General features: G+C 48.6%; 1 protein-coding gene across 1 annotated transcript in view; it reads right to left on the bottom strand.

Moving 5' to 3' along the window:
* The window catches only part of hcn2b (hyperpolarization activated cyclic nucleotide-gated potassium channel 2b), a 51,085-nt gene that overhangs the window by 10,828 nt on the left and 17,145 nt on the right, over positions 1 to 23,112 (bottom strand). The window contains exons 3-4 of the mRNA XM_064330243.1: positions 18,104 to 18,265; positions 10,241 to 10,459 (exon numbers count right to left, since the gene is read on the bottom strand). Coding sequence (XP_064186313.1) covers positions 10,241 to 10,459; positions 18,104 to 18,265 — 381 coding nt within the window. The remainder of the gene's footprint in view (positions 1 to 10,240; positions 10,460 to 18,103; positions 18,266 to 23,112) is intronic.

Here is a 23,112-nt window from a genome sequence, read left to right as displayed (position 1 = left end):
GACAGCATCTTGTCCTGATTTCAGAGTCAGAGTCCGTAAATGGATAATATCTGCCTCGTTGTAGGGAAGGCACAGAAGAAGAAACAAAAATACCTGAAGGGATATATTCTGACCTATTTATAGCAAACACACTGCTTTCAGATGAAAAAGGGTTACGTTCAGGGGGAAAGACACCGCCAGGCGGATGAAGCCTCGGTAAAAGCGGGTGTCTTCATGCTCCACTGTGTCTAGGCATTGACTCCGCCTTGTGTGATTTAACGTGCATCAAGCGACAGACTGCCTACAGAGAAGGCCCCATAAACCCATCACAAACAGAATGTTTATTTTTCTTTTCTTTTCTTTTTTTTGAATACATTTATTTCCTGTTGCAGAACCTTGGTTTTGCTTTGCTAAAAAGGAAATCAGAAAATGCGGCGAGTGAATAACTAACGGGCCTTTCTCTGCGTTCGTGTTTTCGTTTATTTACATTACCACGAGGAAGTTGCACACATGCGCATGTGTGTGAGTGTGTGCGTGTGTGTTTGTGTGTGAACAGATTGGGTGCCCTCCAGAGGAATTGCATTACGGTTTCATTTCAAGCAAAAGTTACAACTTAATCTCTCATAATACTGGCATGTGGCATGTTCTGCATTTTGCAGTGTTGTGCAGCTCCGATTTCATGCTACCTCGAATTAAATAAGCCAGTGTCATGACATCACAAATTCACGTCAATCATTCCACTGTTATTCTGTAAAAGCCATAACACGGCATGTAAACAATCCAGAAAATATAACTGCTTAGTTAAATCTGAAATGACAAATGATCATCAGTCAAGTTTTTCATAAAAAATTTGAAAAATAAATTAACGTTAAATATTTTTATAGAAAGAAAATAGACACCCCTGCCCACATGCAGCATTGCGCTGACAAAAAAAAAAGTAAATCACATGACTTGCCTCCTACTGATGCAGTTCACTGGGTGACAACTACTATTTAACCTTGAGCTCAGAATCTTGTCTGACAAAAATAGGGAAAAAAAACAAGTGCACTGACAGGGACACTGAAGGCTCCCTTGCTGGGTCTGAGCATCCGCTTAACCTTCACAAGTGTTTTTTTCTTTTCTTTTTTTTGTGACATTGTGCAGGAGGAGCAGGGAAGAAGAGGACAAGGCGAGTGCATAAATATGTAAACAAAATGACGAGAAGAGGTTATGAAGGAAACAGCCGAGCTGAATAATGCAGAGGCCACACAGAGGCCGATAATGGCCCTCTTGTGAACTCCCCACGGAGGGAGACCGAATCAGGCAGGCACTCACACAAACAGACCTTCTCCTCCGAGGCCCGGAGGACCTGGAGCCGCTTATTAATGGACCGGTGGCACCGGCGCGGTGAGTCATCACCGGTGCAGGAGCACCGCAAACCCCCACGGGAGGTCGGGAACGTATCCCACAATCCACCACAGCGCCTGAGCCAGGGCCGGGTGGGTAAGCCGAGGATGAGGCGAAACTTTTTCCTCTCAGACACAGTCGCTGCTGTCTTCCGTCTTTGGACCTTTCCCAATTTTTTCATGGCCTGTATCTCCTGGTAAATGGTAAATAGACTGCATTTATATAGCGCTTTTATCCTCTCATTCGCCAGACCAGTTAGGGGTTAGGTGTCTTGCTCAAGGCCACTTCGACACACCCAGGGGGGGGTTTGAACCGACAACCCTCCGACTGCCAGACAATCGCTCTTACCTCCTGAGCTATGTCCCCCCCCATCTCCTGCCTATTGATCGCTTTAAACAAGACCTGGTCAAAACCTAGTATATGGCTGGACCGGCTGACCAATGGTGTGGTGTCATAACCCGGCCGACCAATGGTGTAACTTCATCACTCACTCAGTCACGCAGCGGTCCAGCCAAACACTGTTTTAAATGCATCGGACCGGATTAGATTTCCGGTAAACGAAAGGAGAGACGTTCCCCTTGGCACGTGTAAGCACTTCCGTTCTTTCAGATTTCCTGTTTAAAATGCTGGGAGAAATGTGTCGGGTTGTGGTGTTTTGCGTTAGTGCACAGTAGGTATGGTTTATATATTATATAGTAGATTAAATACATTTTTCACAGCGAGATTGTTTGTTTCTGCGATCACATTCGACATGTCCTAAAAGCAGAGGCAGCGTCAATTCGAGGTTCATTTTGAGATAAATCCGATTTGATTTTACCTCACGCGTCCCTGTAGAACTGACACTTTGTTCCGTCCTCTTAAACCGCTCCTTAAAACACTGCGGGGCGGCATTTCGCCGTTGCCCTTCGGTTCTCACGGCAACAGCGGGGCGAAGTTTCCCGCCGTTTCCGCGTTCACATGCCAACGACGTCACATGACTCGGACACCTTCACACACGGCAGCCCTTGCCCTTTTAAATCTCGGGGGGGAAAAAACACGATCAAATATTAATGACCGTTAAACTCCGAGGTCCAATACATCCTGCTCTCTCCCTTCTGCTGGCGATAATTACCATCGCTCCGCGGTGCCACATAGCACTTTGCATTTAGATTTAATGTGACCGTCATTCAATTTATCCCGAAAATTTTGAGCTTGTCGCCATTTGTACAGCGAACGCGTCCGACGTTACTTTCTCTCAAAAACTTGTTCTTTTTATTGAGAGTCGAGATTACGAGGATTATCTTTTCTCACCGAAACTTCACTATAATTAAAGCTTCAACTTAACCCACATTAGATGTCAGACAGGGCTTTTCAATATTTACCGAGCAAAAAAAAAAAAAAATACAGTTCATCCATCTTCAAAGGCAATTTTTTTTTTAAAAACGCAGCAAGGAGTCAAACTCATCTCTGAGAACATGGACACAACTAATCCTGAAAGGTTAAATGCTGCTCTACAGCAAAAAAAAAAAAGAAAAGAAAAGAAAGAAAAAAAAGAAAATGGAATATTTCCCTGACCTTCAGTTCTCAGAGTTCAGAACTGCATTGACAGTTGAAACGGTTTCCTGCTGCTGATCTTTTCCGGCTGACCTCACATGTGAAGCCATCCATTAAAAAAAGGGTCAGGTGCGGTGAAATGTATAGCGCACTTAATGTACAGTGCATAAAAACGGCCGCGGTGTATGTATGGATGAGTAGAAAGGCCTTTCACTTAAAACAACATGGTGAAATGTAATGGGAGGGATAAAAAAAAAAGTCGTGCACGTAAATAATGCAGTGCAGTACTCACACGTGATGACAAGGGGGCGCTGTGACATACCACACAGACACAGATATGCAATTTTTTTTTTTTTTAAATACAGAAACACCTGGGAAAATAAGGCACAACAAGCACAGTGTATGTAAAGCAGAGGGTTCCACACAGGTGTCCACACAGGTGCATTGTTTTTTCACGGTAATGTATAAAACTGCTGGACAGGCATGGTTGTCTATTAATACAGCAAGGGCAGCTGAAAGTGAAGAACTCAATGACTTTAACCCCTTAAGGAGTAAGATCGCAAAATTTATGACTAGAATGCACTTAACCGAACATTCTTAATGCTGATGTAACAATCGCTACCGGTAACTGAAAGCAGTGGAGTTCTAGAACACCGACTTAGAATTTTGACAAAAACATTACAAAAAACCTACTGTTCAAAAGGGTTGAAAGGCTGTGATGGTTGAGGCATGTTTGGCTTCAGGGGCAAAGAAATCTCAGCTCACTAATGTGAATCAATGGTGAGGTGAGCATTGATTTTTGACGGAGGCTCGATCAGCGAAGGGCAGCAGTGGGTGGAAAAGTGTACTCGAGGATTAGGACGTGATTGCGACGCGTAAGTTTGAAGAGCGAGTCAAAACACCCATTAAAATCTGCAGAGCAGCTGACTGCAAATTTCATCCTGGGGTTAAGAGGAAGCATATCTCCCCTAAACAAAAAAGTGTCTTCCTGACACCCTCTTAAGTGACTTTGCTTTGGTGTTTCCATTTGTTCAGTTTCTGCAGGCTAAACTGTATAGGAAGGGGTGCAGTAAACACAAACTCAATCTACCTCAAGAGCCTACGTCAGAGTCTGTCAGCACAAGGTGGTGATGACTGAGTTCATTGACTGTAATTACTGATGTATGAGAAGCCACCTTTTTTTATTTAGATAATCCCACTTAAATTAAAAAATTTTCTGCAAACAGACCTTCCCCTCCCAGTGCTACGGTGTAGACAGTACCACGGCACTTTAACCTTTTTTTACACAATGCACTTGCACACTCTACTTTTATTCCAACCCATTCAAAACAGGCAAAAAATATAGCTGTGACTTGCATTATTAAGTTCTGTAGAAGTGCCTAATAATTCAGCAGGGCCTTCACATAGAGGCAAACTATGCAGAAAACAACAGAAACTACAGTTAGGTGCCAGAACTCTTTTTTTTTTTTTTTTTTTGCACAGCACATTTTATGCTTACACTGTCATAGAAAAATTACCTCAGAAAATAGGAAAATAGAACCCCCCTAAAAAAACCCAGCAACAAAATCTCCTCAAACAGTAGCGAGAAAAAGACTCCCCAGTGGGATTAATAGGGGAAGAGCCCATCCTCTGCTGACCACCCCGCTGTCCAAAAATTAAAGCTTTAAACCCGGAGCTATCTGAGAGTCTGCGAGCCTTCAACATCACTGCTGCCTACTGCCCATCTTATTCTAATAATGGCAGCCTTTTTCAAACGGGCGTTGGATCCAATGAAATATATGACAAGTAAACTCAGTGCCTTGCTCATACCTAGCTGTATTTACCCGGGGGGGGGGGGGGTGTAGTGTACCTGAAATTTGTCTGCATTGGAATTCCCTAACTAGCTCCCAGTTGGATTGAAGCCTTCCTCTCCAGCTGAGCATTTTAGAGCTTTTTTTTCCCCCACATCATATTCACGAATAAGTATTGTGTCATTTCGTAGTCATTGATGTCTGCTGTATTCACAGATACGTTTGACCAAAAGAGGCTATTCTAATCTGCACAGCATTTCTTGAAATAAAAAAACCAAAAAAAAAACAGCGTGACACATTAAATGAGCTGCTGCAATCCTGGACCAAATAAAATGGAGCAATGGAGCGTTTGAAAAGGAGGAGAGAGGGAAAAAAGCGTGGCTCACCATTCTGTGGCTCGCAGCGGGTAAGAAGATAAATGAGGCATCGTTTGAAATTCCTTTAACTGAAGCACCCCCGCCACCCCCCACCCCCACCCCCGCCAACGCCACACTTTTTTTTCCACAGCAGCTATCAGACACACAGAGAGACCCCGAAAGTTCAGCGCGTAGAAGTCAGTTAGGGACCTGCTCTTAGCAGCTGATTAATAGATGGGCCTGTTGTTTGCTCTGGCTGATTAATGAAGGCTTGCCTGTCTGTCTGTCTGTCTGTCTATCTGCCTGCCTGCCTGCCTGTCTGCCTGCCTGTCTGTCTGTCTGTCTGTCTGCCTGCCTGTCTCTCTGTCTGTCTGCCTGCCTGTCTGTCTGTCTGCCTGTCTGTCTGCCTGTCTGTCTGCCTGTCTGCCTGCCTGCCTGTCTGCCTGTCTGTGTGCCTGTCTGTCTGTCTGCCTGTCTGTGTGCCTGTCTGCCTGCCTGTCTGTCTGCCTGTCCATCTGTCTGCCTGCTCAGAGTTGTGTGGCTCTGATTCACAGGCTCTGAGTCACTGTGTATCCGCGGGCCAGAGCTGTGGACACATCCGCTGCTTCTGCAAACAGCACCGACAGTAAGGTCCGTACAATAGGCTCCCTGGTGTACACACGCAGACACACAAACGCACACACACACACGCACGTACAGACACACGCACAGGCACACACACACACGCACGTACAGACACACGCACAGGCACACACACACACGCACATACAGACACACGCACAGGCACACACACACACAAACACACGACACGGCTAACAAAGACACACACGCACAGGCACACACAACACACACGCACATACAGGACACGCGCACCCACACAAATGCATATTTATTCATTCCAAACAATACATGCATTCCAGTCAGAATTTTCCCAACTCTACAGAAGACAAACACACGTCCACGTAAAAAGTGACTTGCAATAGAAAGTTAAATTCAGTGGCAGGGACGCTCGCCGCCTCCACACACTTCAAATCCAATCTGATCTCTGAGCCCTATGGATTTAGCACGATGTTCACTGGGTTTTTTTAACAGGCCGTAAAGTCACCCGCTCGACGGCATATATATATGTAGAGCGCGTATCTGGCGCTGCCATCTGTCATGTGCCAAGGCAAGGAAATTAAACTGCCATCCTCGCACTGCGTTACCCGGCCACAGTTGCCTTCTGGGTAATGCGAGGCATATGTGCTGACATTAAAGAGGCCCCTCATCTGATCTGCGGCGCTGTTCCTGTTCCTGTTCCTAAGGAGTACATCAGACGCATTTGTCATGATCAAGGTGAAAGGGTGAAAAACTAAGGGCTGTCACATTTGACACAGCTTAAGCACGCGGTGCACCTCGCCCAGTAATCTGTGCAAGGCTCCCGGGTTGCCAGGTGAAGTTATATTATTATATTATTCCCCGGGGGGCTCGGTCGCTGTAATGTTTACCAGACCACTGGGCACCCTCCCTCCTCCAGGGCCTGGGACAACGCACCCAGTTGGCCCCCCCTCCAACCCCCCCAATCCGCCCGCCCCCCCTCAACGGTGGCCTGGTTGCAACAGTGATTAGGCTGGGTGGGATGTTTCTATACGGTGCACAACAAACATTAAAATGTGTCAACCAGGGGGTCAGGCAGCCATTCACATTAGGACAAGAAGCCACTGCAATCGTCCATTTTTCCTGAGTCTCATTAATCTCCTATCTGCCTACAAACATGGCAGAAATATCCTTTTTTTTTGGCCCTCCTTGAGAATGTTTCCTAATATGAAGTGTGCTTCTGAAACACACTTGAAAGAATTAATTCAGAGTGAAATATTTGGTCCTATTTATTTTCTTAATTAGTTTAATTAATACATCATCTCATTGTCTTATTGTCACATTCAGTGCTAATGGCTCATCACTGGTGCAGTTTAATTGCTAAATAAAGCTTCATATTTATACAATACCATGCTCAAAAATAGTTTATAACATAAAATTGTATAACAGCAGCACATATAATAAAATCGCATTCAACCAAGATACACAACCAGTGGAACACCAAATTTGACAATGGACAGCATAACCTGGAAGCATCCTTAGCAAAGAGCCATCTTTTGACATTGTACCAAGGGTCTAAAAGTTAGCCACAGTGCACCCGTGCCAATGCACATCAAAATTCTCTGAAGACAGACACGCTTCAATCTCGGGGCAAAACCAATCTGACAGCGATGCAGCCAAGCAGCCCTCTGGGGGAGGCAGGGTATTACATAATGGCGAATGCCCTCCGCCACTGTTACCAGATGGTCCGTCAGGCAGCACTCAAGGGCATAGAAATGTGAGCGGGGGTGGGGGTGGGGGGGTGATGGAGAACAGGATGACTCCGGTCGGCTGCCTGATGAAGACCCCCCTCCCCCCACCCCCGCTCTGGGAGAGACAGTCCACTACATCAAAGAGCCCAAAACCCCTGGCATCTCTCCCCCGCCACCCTCAGCACCCCACCCCCCCGCCTCCTCCGGAATTCGCCAGCCGCTGCCAGGAGGCCACGCCCCCCCACACAGAACGTCGGCCCAAAAAAGGCCCTGCCAAGACCCAGGCCGTCTCTGTACGTGCGAGGGGGAGGGGGAGGGAACGCCACATACCGCCAGGGGGGTTGAGAGGTAATCGTTTCCTCGAAACACAAGCAGCTCTCGAAAAAGAGCGCACGGAAAAGAGCGCACGGAAAACAGCGCACGGAAAAACAGCGCACGGAAAACAGCGCACGGAGAACAGCGCACGGAAAACAGCGCACGTCGGCCATTCAAACCCACTGCGCTCAGCTCTCGCACTGACAACAATTTCATGAACGAGATGGAAAGCCACGCCGTCGAACACACGTGCAATGTGACGAGAACAAGTCGTTTTCGCAAGTGAGCGCTACGAACCCAACAGCCGGTTCCATTTTATGACGGACATTTTGTTTCTCCATTTTGTTTCCAACAGCGCATAAAAACAAGAGCAACCTACTAGCAATAAACTACTAATAAAGGAGTGTCGGGTAAACTACTCGTACCCGTCTGTTCCTTCTGCGCGATGTGCATGGCCGTGCCTTTTTAACCAAGATTGGCGCTGCTGCTGTCAAAATATTTGGTGTGTTCAAGACAAATTCTTACAGGGCCTTTCTCTGTGGGTTATCTGACCCATTGTGCGCGACGGGACGACATAGCATCGTTAATAAATAACTGAAGCCTGGAGGGGCGGTGGCGGGGGGGGGCGGTGGCGGAGGGGGCGGGGGGGGCGAGCTGTGACTGTACATGTGACTGTGCCGTTTTATTATTTCAAGCTTTATCTAGGAAGTAGAGCAGAAGAGACTTGCATGTTGGGCAGGAGAAAAACGAGGCTTTTCTTTTTCCTGACCGAAGAGACATCGGCCTTTACAGCACAGACGCCGCGTGCTTTACAAGCGCTGTCTCGCTAATTAATTTCCCCTCGTTCATTATTTATGTTTGCGTATGTAGCATATACAGTATGTATTGTTTAAATATATGTACTGTACACATATGTGTGTGCGTGTATGTCTATATGGGTGTGTGTGTGTCTGTGTGTATGTATGTCTATATGTGTGTGTATGCGTGTGTGTGTGTGTGTGTGTGCATGTCTATATGAGCATGTGTGTGTGTGTGTATGTCTGTATGTGTATGTGCATGTGTGTGAATATATATACACACACAGGACAGAAAGACACACACACACAGAGTTCAAATGCTGGCCAAATTCTGCTTCGGTGCCACTAATCTCTGCAGATACTCCTCCATCTCCCAGTGACAGGTCCTCCATCTCCCAGTGACACCCTTTCTCTGGAAGTAGGCCCCGCAGCAGCACGCTGACTGTGGCAATAGCCCCACAGCAGCAGACTGACTGTGGCAGTAGTCCCCGCAGCCGTAGACTGACTGTGGCAGTAGGCCCCGAAGCAGCAGCCTGACTGGCAGTAGGCCCCACAGCAGCAGACTGACTGTGGCAGTAAGCCCCGCAGCAGAACACTGACTGAGGCAGTAGGCCCAGCAGTGGCAGAACACTGACTATGGCAGTAGGCCCCACAGCAGCAGAACCTGACTGTGGCAGTAGGCCCTGCAGCAGCAGAACATTGACTGTGGCAGTAGGCCTTGCAGCAGCAGCCTGACTGTGGCAGTAGTCCCCGAAGCAGCAGCCTGCCTGGTAGTAGGCCCCACAGCAGAACGCTGACTGTGGCAGTAGGCCCCGCAGCAGCACACTCTCAAACACCCAGGATCACAGACTGCACAGTCTGCTCCTCCTTCACCGTGACCTAGAAAAATGTGACAAGCTCCCTCTCAGAAAACAAAACACACAAAAAAAGCGCACACACACACACACACAGAGACCAAGCTGTCTGCAGACCTAGATAGGCAAAAAGCAATGCAGGGAAAAGGGCAGAGAGAGAGAGAGGGAGGGTGGAGACAGAGAGACAGGGAGACAGAGAGAGAGAGAGAGAGACAGAGAGAGACAGGGGTACAGAGAGAGATAGAGAGAGATAGAAAGACAGGAAGAAGAGACAGACAGAAATACAGGGAGAGAGAGAGACAGGGAGACAGAGAGAGAGAGAGAGAGAGAGAAAGAGAGAGACAGGGAGACAGAAAGAGAGAGAGAGAGAGAGAGACCTGAGAAGATTTCCGACCTTGCCTGTTCTCTGCTTATAAAATGTCCCGTGGTGTAATGAATACTGAGCAGATTCTGAGCAAATTACGGGAACAGGACAGGGGTTGGAAATGAGAGCGTAATACATAAAGAGGATCCAACAGAACTAAGACCTCCAGACTCCTCCTAGACTCCTCCTAGACTCCGTACACAATGCACCGCAGTGCCACCCTGGGCGTGAGCAGCAGCACGTTCCCATTTGAAAGCCGCGCCCGCCCCTGGGGAGGACCGACCGGCGGCCATTTTGCCTTCCTCTTAAAACAGCCGATCCTCGTCTTGACCGCTTTGCCGCCACCGCCGCCGCTAGCTCGCTAGCAGAGCGCCGTAGCGGCGATGTGCAAAAAAACGCCGTCGGCAGGGCCGCCGCTGGGCCGCTAACGAGCCGACGAAGAGGCCGTCGCGCGCTCGTCGGCCCGCTAGCCGCTAGCCGCAGGGGGACTGCGCCGAGACGGACGGGCCCCTTTGTGTCCCGGACGCGGGCCTTCCTACCTTCTCCTGGTACTGCCGCCGGGACGAGTCCAGCGACTGGATGAGGGCGGTGGCGTGCCCGATGAACATGGCGTAGCAGGTGGCGCCCACGATCATGCTCAGCATGGTCAGCCAGATGTCCGACAGGCTCTCCGGGGCCTGCCGGCCGTAGCCGATGCACAGCATGTGGCTCATGGCCTTGAAGAGGGCGAAGGAGTACAGCTCGCTCCAGGAGTCGTTCTGCAGGGGGAAAGAGAGTGAGGGGGGGGGGGGGGGGGGTCTGAGTAACTGTGTTTTAGGCATTTATCAGACACTAAATTAGACACTTATCTAGATCAACTTAAGACGGCTTATATTTATTTTCATAGACAATTAATTTATACAGCTGGATATTTACCGTGCAGTTTTTTAATATACAATTAATTTATACAGCCGGATATTTACTGAAGCAGTACAGGTTACGTGCCTTTGCTCAAGGGTAGTGGCAGTGCCCCACCTGGGAATCAAACCCGCAGCCGTGGAGTTGCAAGCCCTGTTTCCTTAACACACAGTGCCACTGCACACTGCCTACCGCTGTAGGTGTGTTTTTTTTCGTACCACAGGCGACCCAGAGGCATGATCATCGCGAGCTTTTGGCAGAGCGAGCCGCTTCTTCAGACAAGCCTCTAACGAGGAGCCATTAAGTCTGTCTTCTTCTTTTTTGTTTTGTTCCAGAGCACGTCTGAGAAGCTGTGTACAGTAACAGTCAAGCGTAACGATAATTCCCGGGCGCAGGAGTCAGTGTAAACGCTCCCTTTCTTTTGGCCCGGAAGAGGAGACCGAGGAACGCGGCCTGTTTGAATTGGAGAAGTGATGTCATCGCTCACGCCACCCTCGCCGGCCCCGCTCGGCGAACCGTACGCCGGCGTCTCCGACTTCGTTTTTTGCCGCCCGGTCGGCCTCAGCTTGATTGCCGCTTGTTTACTTTGCTGGGGCGGCCGGACCGCAAAGGAAGCCTACATTGCTCTTGCGGAGCGGGTCCGGGTGAGCACCAGGAGGCAATCTGGCTGCTCGGTGGCGGCTGGGGACCTGCACAACCCCACGCGACCAACCTCCTCCTCCTCCTCCTCCTCCTCCGGGCGGGTCCGGGGAGCACCTGAGGTGGGAGGGCAAATCCCTGGCTCTCCGTCGCCGGGACGACGGCCTACGAGGCCCCCCCTAGCCGGGGGCCCACCGGCCCAGCGGCACACATCCGCCGCCCGTTTGAGACAACACCGTGACATAAATAAACACCCCCCCCCCTGCACCCCCCCACATCCGCTGTCTCCGACGACGACGCCGCTGCGCGGGATTAGCACATCCGTCGCGCGGCACCAGGGACGGCCGGTCGGTCGGGGCTGCAAAGCGCTGTGCTGTCTCACTTAGCGGATGGACACAGAAACTCGGCGAGAGCAGCCATACGTGTTGGCTTTTACAAAAAAAAAAAGATAAAATAATAATAATAATAATAATAATAATAATAATAATAATAATAATAATAATAATAATAATAATAACAGGTTCTAATGTTTACTGTTTACCAAGGCCACCCTCGTTTCAATTTTGGGCGCCGAGCACGTTAGCCAAAAGTGAGTAGGGTGGTAGCGTAGCATAGTAGGTAAGGAACTGGACTGGTAACCAGAAGGTTGTGGGTTCGATTCCCGGGTAGGACACTGCCGTTGTATCCTTCAGCAAGGTACTTAACCTCCATTGCTTCAGTAATATATCCAGCTGTAATAAAATGGATGTAAAAAAAGTTGTGTAAGTTGCTCTGGATAAGAGCATCTGCTAAATGCCTGTAATGTGAGCAAACCGGTCAAACTGTGGCGAAAGAACGATAAGATGGACAAACGTTACTAGATGAAGCAGGGGGGCAGAAATAAACGTGACAGGTGCTTGTTTTTCGTTCTCAATCCCGGTGGCCATCGTCCAGGCTTCTACCCGGCTCACCTAGCAGCCTGACAGCGCTGCCGCGTCGCGAGCAGGGAGAGGGGGGGGCGGCTGTGATGTATGCTTTTAATCTCGGTCTAAAATGACCGAACGTCCTACCCCGACCCGTCCAGTATATTACATAACATTTATTCGGCAGACGCCTTTTATCCAAAGCGACGTACAAATGCATATTTCATGGTCATGGACACCCAGGTTCAATAAGATATGATACTTACGATATTAGGACAAATGCAAATTACCGAAAAGTGCTGGAATGGGGGTGCATGTAACGAGTGTCATGAAAGGGGGGGGGGGGATTTAAAGTGGCGACATGGCTCAGGAGGTAAGCGCGATTGTCTGGCAGTCGGAGGGTTGCCGGTTCAAACCCCGGCCTGGGCGTGTCGAAGTGTCCTTGAGCAAGAACACCTAACCCCTAACTGCTCTGGCGAATGAGAGGCATCAATTGTAAAGCGCTTTGGATAAAAGCGTTATATAAATGCAGTCCATTTACTCAAAATGAAATATACAGAGTGGTGGTAGTTAGTCCATCCGTCTCCAGCCCCTGTGCAACAGCAGCTCCATTTCACCCTCGCCCCCCACCCCACCCCACCCCCCCGCAGAGAACACTGGCTTGGCGGTGACTTTTTTTTGCCATACGCTGGCAGGATCCGCAGTTTTAGCATCCGGCGGGCGTAGTCGGTCTTGACCCTTTAAAGTTTGAAACGGCGACGCTGGCTAATTGTGTCCATTTTAGACGGCTTCAACCCGCGTGCCGAAGTTTTTCTGCCACGACTTAGTTTCAAATAAACAATAAAAAAAATTAAAAAAAACCCGAACAGCCGCCCGGCTGCCGTGACAGCGGACCCCGGCGTCATTAAAGTTTTACGCTCGGCTCCTCGATACCACAAGGGCGGCGATGTGACATTCTGTCTTTGTGTGTTTTAGTGAGGTTTTCAGTGCACTCAGTTCAGCACTAGATGTCACGTTGCTGATGCGCCAGATAGATTATTACAGTACGACACACAGAGGCACTGATCGTGTTAATAAGCCACGGTAAGTCCAGTGGACTTCCATTTCTCTAAAACTGATTGATGCAGTCGATCCAATTCGAGTTCAACGACTTCTACTGTAAACATAAATGAATGAATAAATGAATTCGATAGCCCCTCACACGCTTGGGAAGGTGAAAATGTAAAGAGAATGAATTGCTTGACGTCGGGAATCAGTAGACCATAAATTAGAAGCCTATAAAAACCACCTGCCACCCAACCTTTGCAGCTTTAACACAGAATTCGGTCCAAACCGAAACCCGGAAAGCAGGGAACTCTTCAGCTGTGGAACGTAGTGGGGCGCTGTAGCGCACGCTCCCTGCATGTTACACTAAACAGACGTTCACGCTACGCTGAACAGACGCCCCAGGGCCGTGTACAGTAAGAGGTTTATACTGTAGCGGTCTACGGAACAGAGGTTGTTCATGGTGAAAACGGCCATCCATCCATCAGGCAGGAAAGCGTACGACGGCGATAATGAAAAGCATGCAATTCACATTCACGTAATTTCAGTGGCACAGAAACGTCCAGAGGGAGGCATAACGAGTGGATCTGACAGAGCCGATGAGAAAACCGATAAATACAGACCGTGCCTCGGCACGCGGTTCTGTTTTTCACGTATTGCAAGACGTAGAGCGACACCAAAAAAAAAAAAAAAAAAATCAATTTCCATTCAAATGTTCTCTAAGCTTGAAGGATATTTTTTTTCCTCATCTGTGAAACTGGAAAGAAAGTGCCAACGCACAGCCATCACGTATCGCACCGACTAAATTCACACTTTCGACCACCGCCAATAAATCTCTCCCGTTGGACTGACCTACGGGGGGGGGCGGCCATGTTGGTCATGTTGGGACCTCAAGCAATTAGTCCTCAAAGCCCAGAGGAAATGGATAATTAACCTCCCTCCAAAAAAAAAAAAAAAATAAATAAGAATTGCACTTAGGCTGGCTGGTTGTACACAGCCCATTAGCGGAGCGCTAACAGCAGCCCTCGTTTAGCGCCTGCATTATGGACGATAATGCAGGCCTCGGTTAATCAAAGATTAACGTGTACTTCCTCTCAGATCCTGGATGAGCGTGTTAAGCGGGATAAAGAAAGGAGGCAAGGGGATGTGGGGGGGGAGGCAGATGTGGGATGTTCGCGATGCCACCCCCCCCCCCCCCCCGCCCCAGCTTTGAAGTCCTGTAGGCGGACCCCCCCTGAATGGCTGGAGGAGCGGAGATGTAGTGGTATGGCGGAAATGCCCAGCTTCCGGGCAACGGGGGGGCTGGGGGGGCGGGATGGTCAGGGGAGGGGGGGATGCCTCCCTTGGAAACCTCCAGTGTGGTAGCCGGCGTGAGCACCCCCCCCCCCCCGGGCCGTCCCGCGCCACGCCCCGTTTCCACCGAGCCGGTCGTCACCGCGATGCTTCCTGACAGCGCCGCGAGCGCCTGGGAGAAATCGTGTAATTGAATAAATAGACGGATGTCCCAATTAGCCTTAAAAACAGAGGGATTCCTGTAGAGCTGCTCGTGTGTTCTTCTGTATGTGTGTGCGTGCGGTGTGTTCCTGTGTGTGTGTGTGTGTGTTCGTCTGTGTGTGTGTACATGAGCTGTTTTTATTTTTTCATCATTTGTGTATAACCTGGTGAGTATTCTATGAAAGTGTGCATGAGTGTGTGTGTGTGTGCGTGCATGAGCCATTTGTATTTTTTCATCATGTCTGTAAAACCTGGTGAGTATTCTATGAAAGTGTGTGTGTGTGTGTGTATTCATAAGCAAAGCATCTCGCAATACATTTCTGTTTGTTATTCCCGGAGGTCTGTCCATATGGGGGAGGCGATGCGATACGCACCCCTCCACTGGCCTCGATAGATCCTCAATATTTACACACACGTGATGAGAAACAAAATGGGACCCAATGCCAAAGAATCCACACACTGCATCTACACAGGAATCCTTTTGGGTGATTACATGTTTCATTGTGAATTCACATAAATTATTCAAGTGTGTGTGTGTGTGTGTTCTGTGCGCATGCATAAGTGTGTGATTATGCGTTTTCTATTCAGTAATCTGGTCTCAGTGTGGGTACATAAATGAAATCCCACTACGGCATACAGATTAATCTATTCCAGGTTTTCCAGGCAGAAAGCTCAATAGGATACAGATGGATAACGGAGGATGTCAGGTATTATTCTGACCCGGTGACGCGTGCGTGCGTATTTACGGAAAACAAGACCGATCCCAGAGCGCCTTCCTTTGACTTACGTAAGAGGGGGCCGCAAACATAGGTCACGCCGTTACGAGAAAGCAGCGATATCCGAACCATTCAACCACAACCGGGATTTAATCCCCGGACAACACGTGGGGCTGGGATATCCAAGAACGGACGCGGTCGACAGGAGTAGTTTTTCGTATTTAACAAACATTCCAGGACATCGTTTTAATCCTTTTAAGGCGCGAGATCAACAAACGCGTGAGTAGAATGTTCTTGACTGAACATTCTAATGCTGATGTCACAATCGCTACTGGGGAGGTTCTAGAACACTGACTCAGAATTTTGAAAAAAACATTCTGAAAAAGCTACTCGTTAAAGGGTGAGTACCTTTGGGAGGGGCGGGTGCAGACCAGTCGAAGGACTTTCGCACAGTGAAATCTCTCTCTCGGTGAAACAGCGGCGCTCGCCCCTGAAGGTAGCCCACTAGCGCTGTGGCTGAACGGCTTGAAGACGGACGAACAGCTGCGCAGCTGCGCAGCGGCGACTGCGAGCTGGTCCGCAGCTCAAAGCAGAGCGGTCTTGAGTGGCGCGGGGAGACGAATCGCTTCACGCTGCGCCCTTTGGCCTGGAAGCGATTATTTTCGAGAGGTCGCAACTGCGATCGCTGAGGTACGCCATGTTAGCCGGACGGCAGCTAACATAAGCTAGCGTGGGGTCGATGGGATTTTCCAATGCGGGCGCTATCGCGCGCTAGCAAAACACCCATTTGCAGTGCATGAAGGAGAGGGGGGTGAGGTCAGCACCTTTGCAAGGCAGCACAACCCCACTGGAGAAAGCTGTCCTCACCTCAAAGCCACTCAAAACCCAGGAAACCCAAGAGGGACGGAGGCGTTGGGAGAGAACGGGCCGTCACATGGGCCCGTCCGCGAATGTGGGGCACCGACACCTGCCCCCTGCCCCTCTCCGGGGTCCTAAATCCATCTGCCTCTCGCGGCCCAGGAGAAGCAGAAGCAGCTCCCTGGGAGCTCCTGTCAGCTGGCTGTGTGTCCGTCTGTCTGCTCCCCCCCCCCCCGTTCCGCTCCTGCTCCACTTACAGAGCCCATCTCTCTCAGTGAGGCCCCCAAAATCCCAGCCTGCACTCAGGCCCATCTGCAAGCATCCTGAGCTGGGAGCTCTGTGTGCGTGTGTGTGTGTGTGTGTGTGTGTGTGTGCATGTGTGTGTGCGAGTGTGTGTGTGTGTGTGTGTGTGTCCAGCAGGGATGAGATCCCCTGGAGGAGACAGAAGCCCATCAGCCCGGTCTGTCTGTCTGCACTCCAGCGAGCCGCTGGCTGGCAGATTAGGCACCGATAAGCACAGGGCCTTTCTGAAGGACCAGGGCCCAGGCAGGCGACAGCGTCATGTGATCCGTGCTATCGAACGCTAAAAGGTGTCAGTCCAGGTTTAAACAAACGCAATTTCACAGAACGGACCTCAAACACAAAGCCAGCTTTCGACAGGAACAGACTTTAATCCGTCAGTCAGAACGGATAAACCCACTCGGACGCAAAAGTAGTTTCGACAGTTAAACTGTCATTTTTAAACTATCGACCATCGTTATTCTGTGAGAACAGGCGTTGCTGTTGTCTAAAGCTCGTGTACGACCTGTACGTGAACTCCTGCTTCCTGAAGGGATCGCGTGGGCTTACGATACGGACTACGAGACGACTCGTGTAGCAGATGAGACCGAAAATTAGATTTGGGAAATAATGCATGCTGGGAAACTGCTATTAATCTCTGTTATTAATCCAACACCCCCTCCATCAACAGCCCACAACAGCTCAGGAGGTAAGACCGATTGTCTGGCAGTCGGAGGGTTGCCGGTTCAAACCCCGCTCTGGGCATGTCGAAGTGTCCTTGAGCAAGACACCTAACCCCTAACTGCTCTGGTGAATGAGAGGCATCAATTGTAAAGCGCTTTGGATAAAAGCGCTATATAAATGCAGTCCATTTACCATTAGAAGCATTCAAAATTCTATTAGTGCTTATGGGGGTGTTGCCCAATTTTCCCCAGCTTGTAAAATCTGTGGGATTGATGGTGTTATAAACCGCTCTCCTTTATGTGCAGGTAAAGCCAGAAAGAAAGATTGCAGTTGTGGCACCGCCCTTTCCATCCCCCACTTTTCTTTCTTCCTTCATCCCGCCATCCTGCTGTCATAAACACATCTACAGGCAAGCATAACCCCAGCTTCTCTTTCATCTCTCGGTTCTTCGCACCGTTTTCCGATCGAAGGGATTCGAGCGAGAGGGGGAGTAATTATGAGCGCCGTGTGCACTCAGGAGGGCTTCAGAAAGAAGACGCTGGAATAATAATAATAATAATAATAATAATAATAATAATAATAGCATACTAATTATTCTTCTTAAAATTAATTATTATTATTATTATTATTATTATTATTATATGGCTTTCAGTGTGAAGAAGTACACGGCATAACATTGCAAACCAATGCAACAGGGATCATGCTGCAGTTGTCTGTGGACACGACCCCTCCCCCCAACCATCAGCATCCCCCCCAACACCACCACCACCAGCAGCAGCAGCTTATCATTATCATCGGTAGATGGGTTTTGATCGAGCCAGGCGGAGGAGGGGAGGGGTTAGAGACTGACAGCAGGGGTGGGGGGGGACAGGCGACGGAGGGCACGTACCACCATCTTGTTGAGGGACACCCAGCAGTCATCGGGGAAGTCCTGCAGCATGGGCACCAGGAACTGCAGGCACCCGTCCCAGTGGCACAGCAGCAGCATCATGCCGATCAGGTTAAAGATGCGCATCACCGCGCTGGCCAGGTCATAGGTCATGTGGAAGATCTGGGGGAACAGAGGAGAGAGAGGTGAGGTGAGTGGGAGCAGGGGGGGGCTGGGTGCAGGGGGGCTGGGGGTTAGGGGATGGGGGTGGGAATGAAGATGTCAGTGAGACCGGAGAGGATTATTGACCTTTCCTGTTCTCTGTCGCACAAAATGTGAAGAGAATGTCATTTCGTGCCCAGAGAGACCCCCAGACATTTTTAGCTTTTACATCCAGACACGGCGGCCATAGCTGCTCGCAGGTGATAAAGAAAGAGTGCTCGGAAATGAATTATTCACCCGCCACACACACACACCCATATTTCAGACGGCTAGGGACGTCTTACACAACACCACCCCTTAAAGCTGAAGCTTTAGGTCAGAGTAATGTTTACTGCGTGAACTGAGCTGTGTTCTTCGCCATGAATAACTGTTACATAATGAGTACTTTACCTTATCGAACCTCTTTTTTTGTAGTCGTTCCAATGACCTTGACATGCACTTTTGTACGTCGCTTTGGATAAAAGCGTCTGCTGAATAAATGTAATGTAATGTAATGAAGCACAGGTTGGGCAAACACAAGTGTGAGACGCAGAAAGGCAGCACCCGATACCTCAGCATCCACACAGCACGAAGTCTTATACCACATCCTCATTAAATTATAAGTCTGATAGAATACATGTGCTTCCTATTCAACTCATAACAACTCTGCTACAGTTGATTTAACAATTAGAACTTTGCTGTGTACGACCACTTGTTGCTGTTTCAACAAGATTAAGCACTCTTGTTAATCTCTGATTCCCAAAGCAGCATTGTATTGGAATTTCATATTCTGGCTATATATATATATGGTATTTTGCCTATGTTGTACCCAATATTTTGGTATTTGTTCACACACCCATTCCAGCCCACAACTTCTTTACTCAAACCCAATTACTGTCTGCACACATCAGTCACACTCCACTCGATTTGATCATGCCTGTGATGCAGTTCCTTTTGTCTCTGTTAGGAGTGACATCTTGATGCCAGACAGTTTTGGCATCTTCTTCACAATTAGTGGATTTATACAAAAAAAAGTATTTTCAGGCAGACAATAAAAATAATTTTAAAAAGTTTGGGTGAGGAGAGAGACAGCCCGGAATTAATGAGGGGGTGAAGAGGGACTACGCCAGGTAATCAGACGAATTACAGGGGACACATTTCCGACGGAAGCGTCCACTCCGTTAATCCCCGCGCCGCCCAGAAACAGACACCGGCCGCGCAAACAGGGGTAATCAATCACCCAACGACCAGATCTGACTACCGTCATTACGCTCCACTCGCACCGAGCTGTCGCAGCCGCTGACACTCCAAATCGTGGTTCGCCCTCGCGCTTCTCTCAAACTTCAAACAAACATTCGCGCTGGAACTTTTAAACTTCTGACGGTTATTTCAGATCTATTTAAAAAAAAAAAAAAAAAAAACGATTCGCCGCAGTTGTCGTCATCGGCTAACCGCTCGAGCTGCGACCAGAAAACGAGAAGTAGGTGGCCACTAGTAGGAGAGGGCGCTTGGCGATTCTGTCAAAACGAAAGTAAGCCCAGCTCCCGTTCTCCTCCAGCTGTTGCGCTCTTTTCAAGGGCTTGAAATAAGGAGACATTCTCTGATCGCTGCCGGCAATATATCATCACGGGGAACATCTGCGCTAGCAGTGCGCTAGCTTGCAGCTGGGTAAACAGCGCTCGCGGCACATCTCCAAGGCTTGGTGCCAGAGCCCGCCCTGTGAGCACGTGCCAGAGGAGGGGGGGGGAGGTGGTCTGAGGGCGTACAGGGTGCAGGCAGTTCCTCACTGAACTTCCATTCCATGGACACAGAAGGAAACAAAGCAAGCCCCACACCTGAGACAAGCCAACCACTCTGCATAACAGCGGGCCCGGAAATGACAGAGAAAAGACATATATACTTTCAGTGACAATTTAGTTATGAATATCTAGTGATTTTGTATTACCTCCACGTCACCTGTGTCTCCATCTGAAGACACAGGGCTCGATCTGTGCCACACCTTTCCAAACACTGGCAAGTGTCCCAGAGAGGCGTCAGGATGTGTTTGCCCTTCAGTTTAAAAAAAAAAAAAAAACTAGAAGATTTGGATACATTTAAATACATTCAAAGTGATTTAAATGTTTTTTTTTTCTCCAAGCTCAAAACCAAGTAAGATCTGCTAAAGATTCTCCCACACCATCCAGCCCTCAACCTTCGCTTCAGCTGATGATGAGCAAGCGAACGGTTCCACTCGGAACAGAGCTAAAAAAAAAACGTAATTTTTTCCGATATTCAATCTCTTTTGATCCATTTGGAATGTAACGGACGCATTAATACGCTTATCCAAGCGCTTACATTGATGCCTCTCATTCGCCAGAGCAGTTAGGGGCTAGGGGTTAGGTGCCTTGCTCAAGGACACTTCGACACGCCCAGGGCGGGGTTTGAACCGGCAACCCTCCGACTGCCAAACAATCGTTCTTACCTCCTGAGCTATGTCGCCCCTTATTTGCCTTGCCTTTTGCCTCTGAAGATGCTGACTCCCGGCTCGCATCTAAAAGCACGGGGGGGGGCTGTCAGGGGCCATTACGGTCAGTGGGGTAGAGACGGTTTATCGACGCGCCGTCGTCACGCGCGCGGCAGTCTCTTCACCGCTCCTCTCCGGCTCTCCGTCAGGCTCAGTGGACTCAGAGGAGGGATAAAACCAGCAGGACGCTGGCAGGCCCGTTTCGAGCTCGAGCGGACAAACTTTTTTTTCGTGATTAATGACCCCAGAACAAACACGGGCGGTGGTTCAGCCAGTCATCAGACTCTCTCCCAAGACATTAGTTACTCTCGGCAGGACGAGCGGATCAATCACACACACACACACACACACACACACACACACTCACACAGTCTCCTGCACAAGTTACTGATGGAACAGCAGTGTGTATTACAAGGGACATTCTCACACCATTTTCCCCCTAAAGCAAACACCACAATGAGAACGATCACTTGGCATACCATTTTTGTTAATATCTGTATTACGGTGATGCCAATGATGGTGTTACTATTAGTTTTAACTTTTAATATTATTATCTGCATAATGTTTTGCATGCTATCCACTGAAGCAGCTGGGATATTTTCTCATTGTTTTAGTTTAAGTATCTGTGGTATCCAACCCGCAATCTTATGATTACTAGCTGAGGTCATCAGCTCACAAGGCCACAAATTGATTTCAGGTTATTTTCAGCACACTGGTGAGCGCCTTTGCGCTATGATCTAACGCATATCTGTGTGGCTAAAAGCAAAAAGGGTCGGGGAAGAAGCGAACACATTTCCCACGCTGATCAAATCCCCCCTGTGACCCAACATTGGAGAAACAGGTGCGGTGACAAGGTAGCCTGGGTGCCTAGCAGCACCACGTACAGTACGTCGCCAGGGAAACCAGGCCACTCCCATTCAGACTGCAGAGACGGAAGAGGCCGATTCCCGGGAATTGCTGCTTTCGCCATTCCGGTGAGAGTGGGAATCTTCCTGGTGGAACCGGAAAAAAACACACCCAGGAACCCAAAGTAAATTTCCGATCTCCGGAACATTCGTTTCTTCCGGGCAGGAGAACTGATGAGCCTGGCTGGGCTCTAGGGCAGAGTTCTAAACAGCTGCCAGCCACACACACACACACACACACACACACTCTCCTTCAACCCTAATTCTGCTTGATAAGGGCACACACGTTATCACGCCACCACAAGTGACAGTAGTAAAATGTTTGAGACGACAACAACGCGGAGAGGGCAGTGTATTTTCAAACTAATAAACTCCACCCTGGAAATTTGAGCAAAATGCCAAATGACACTTTAAAAAGGCTTTTGTAGGCTTCATAAAACACAGGGAAAAACAAATGTAACTATGAAACTACTGTTACCTAACCTTATTTTTCCTTGTGCAAAATTATGAAATGTCATCTCAGTTTAATGTTTTAGTTGTGAATAAGCAAAGAGAGCACTTGCTTCCATGACTAGGAGTTGCCCTCATGAACTGAAGGTAAATCCTATGAATAAATAAATAAATAAAATGAATCAGAACCATAATTATCCTATGACTGCACCGGGCAAGTTATGAGAATGCAACCTCTTTCATAGAGATGCATTTGCATTTTTCAAATATTTCATTTTCATAGAAAATGTGTTTCCAGATTTTTCTGGGGGGTGTCTCGTGGCGTAGCCTGTAGAGCACTGTCCACAGCGACATCGGCGGTTCGAGTCCGACTGCGCGACCTTTGTAGCACGTCTCTCCCTCTGTCTACCCCTGTTCTTCCTGCCTCTCTACACCATCCCGTCCAATAAAGCTGAAAAGCCCATAAAAATAAAAAGTAATGTGTTTGCACTTGACTCCATACTGTGCTGAGCATCCTCGTCATCCAATCCCCTTTGGGCTCTGGGCTATACGTTTTTTGCTTTTTGATTTATTGTAAATTAGAATCCTAAACTGCATGTTGGAATAGTCATTTTTGGTACTGCAGCACATACATGAGAACACCAGCACGCATTCAATATAAGCTCAATGGCCTTACGGTCACACCTATAAATATAACTCTGAACAGCTGGAGTACGTGGGCATACTCATCTGTTCAACCTACAATACTCACGTAGACAACCAGAGACATTTGTACATGGTCTATGTCCCCCATACTTTACAAGCACTTTAGAAATTTACGTTTTATTTTTTATAAAAATGGAAACTGTATTTTATTTCCTTTTATGATTGCATTTTTACTCTGGTGGAAGATGCTATACTATGAATGAAAATATTGGCATGGTTAGAGTGAGTATTGGCGTGAGAACAATGGATTGGGCAACGTGCCATGT

Source organism: Anguilla rostrata, chromosome 4 (genome assembly GCF_018555375.3).
Source record: "Anguilla rostrata isolate EN2019 chromosome 4, ASM1855537v3, whole genome shotgun sequence".
Taxonomy (NCBI): Eukaryota; Metazoa; Chordata; class Actinopteri; order Anguilliformes; family Anguillidae; genus Anguilla; species Anguilla rostrata.
This window is presented reverse-complemented; position numbering and strand designations above follow the sequence as displayed.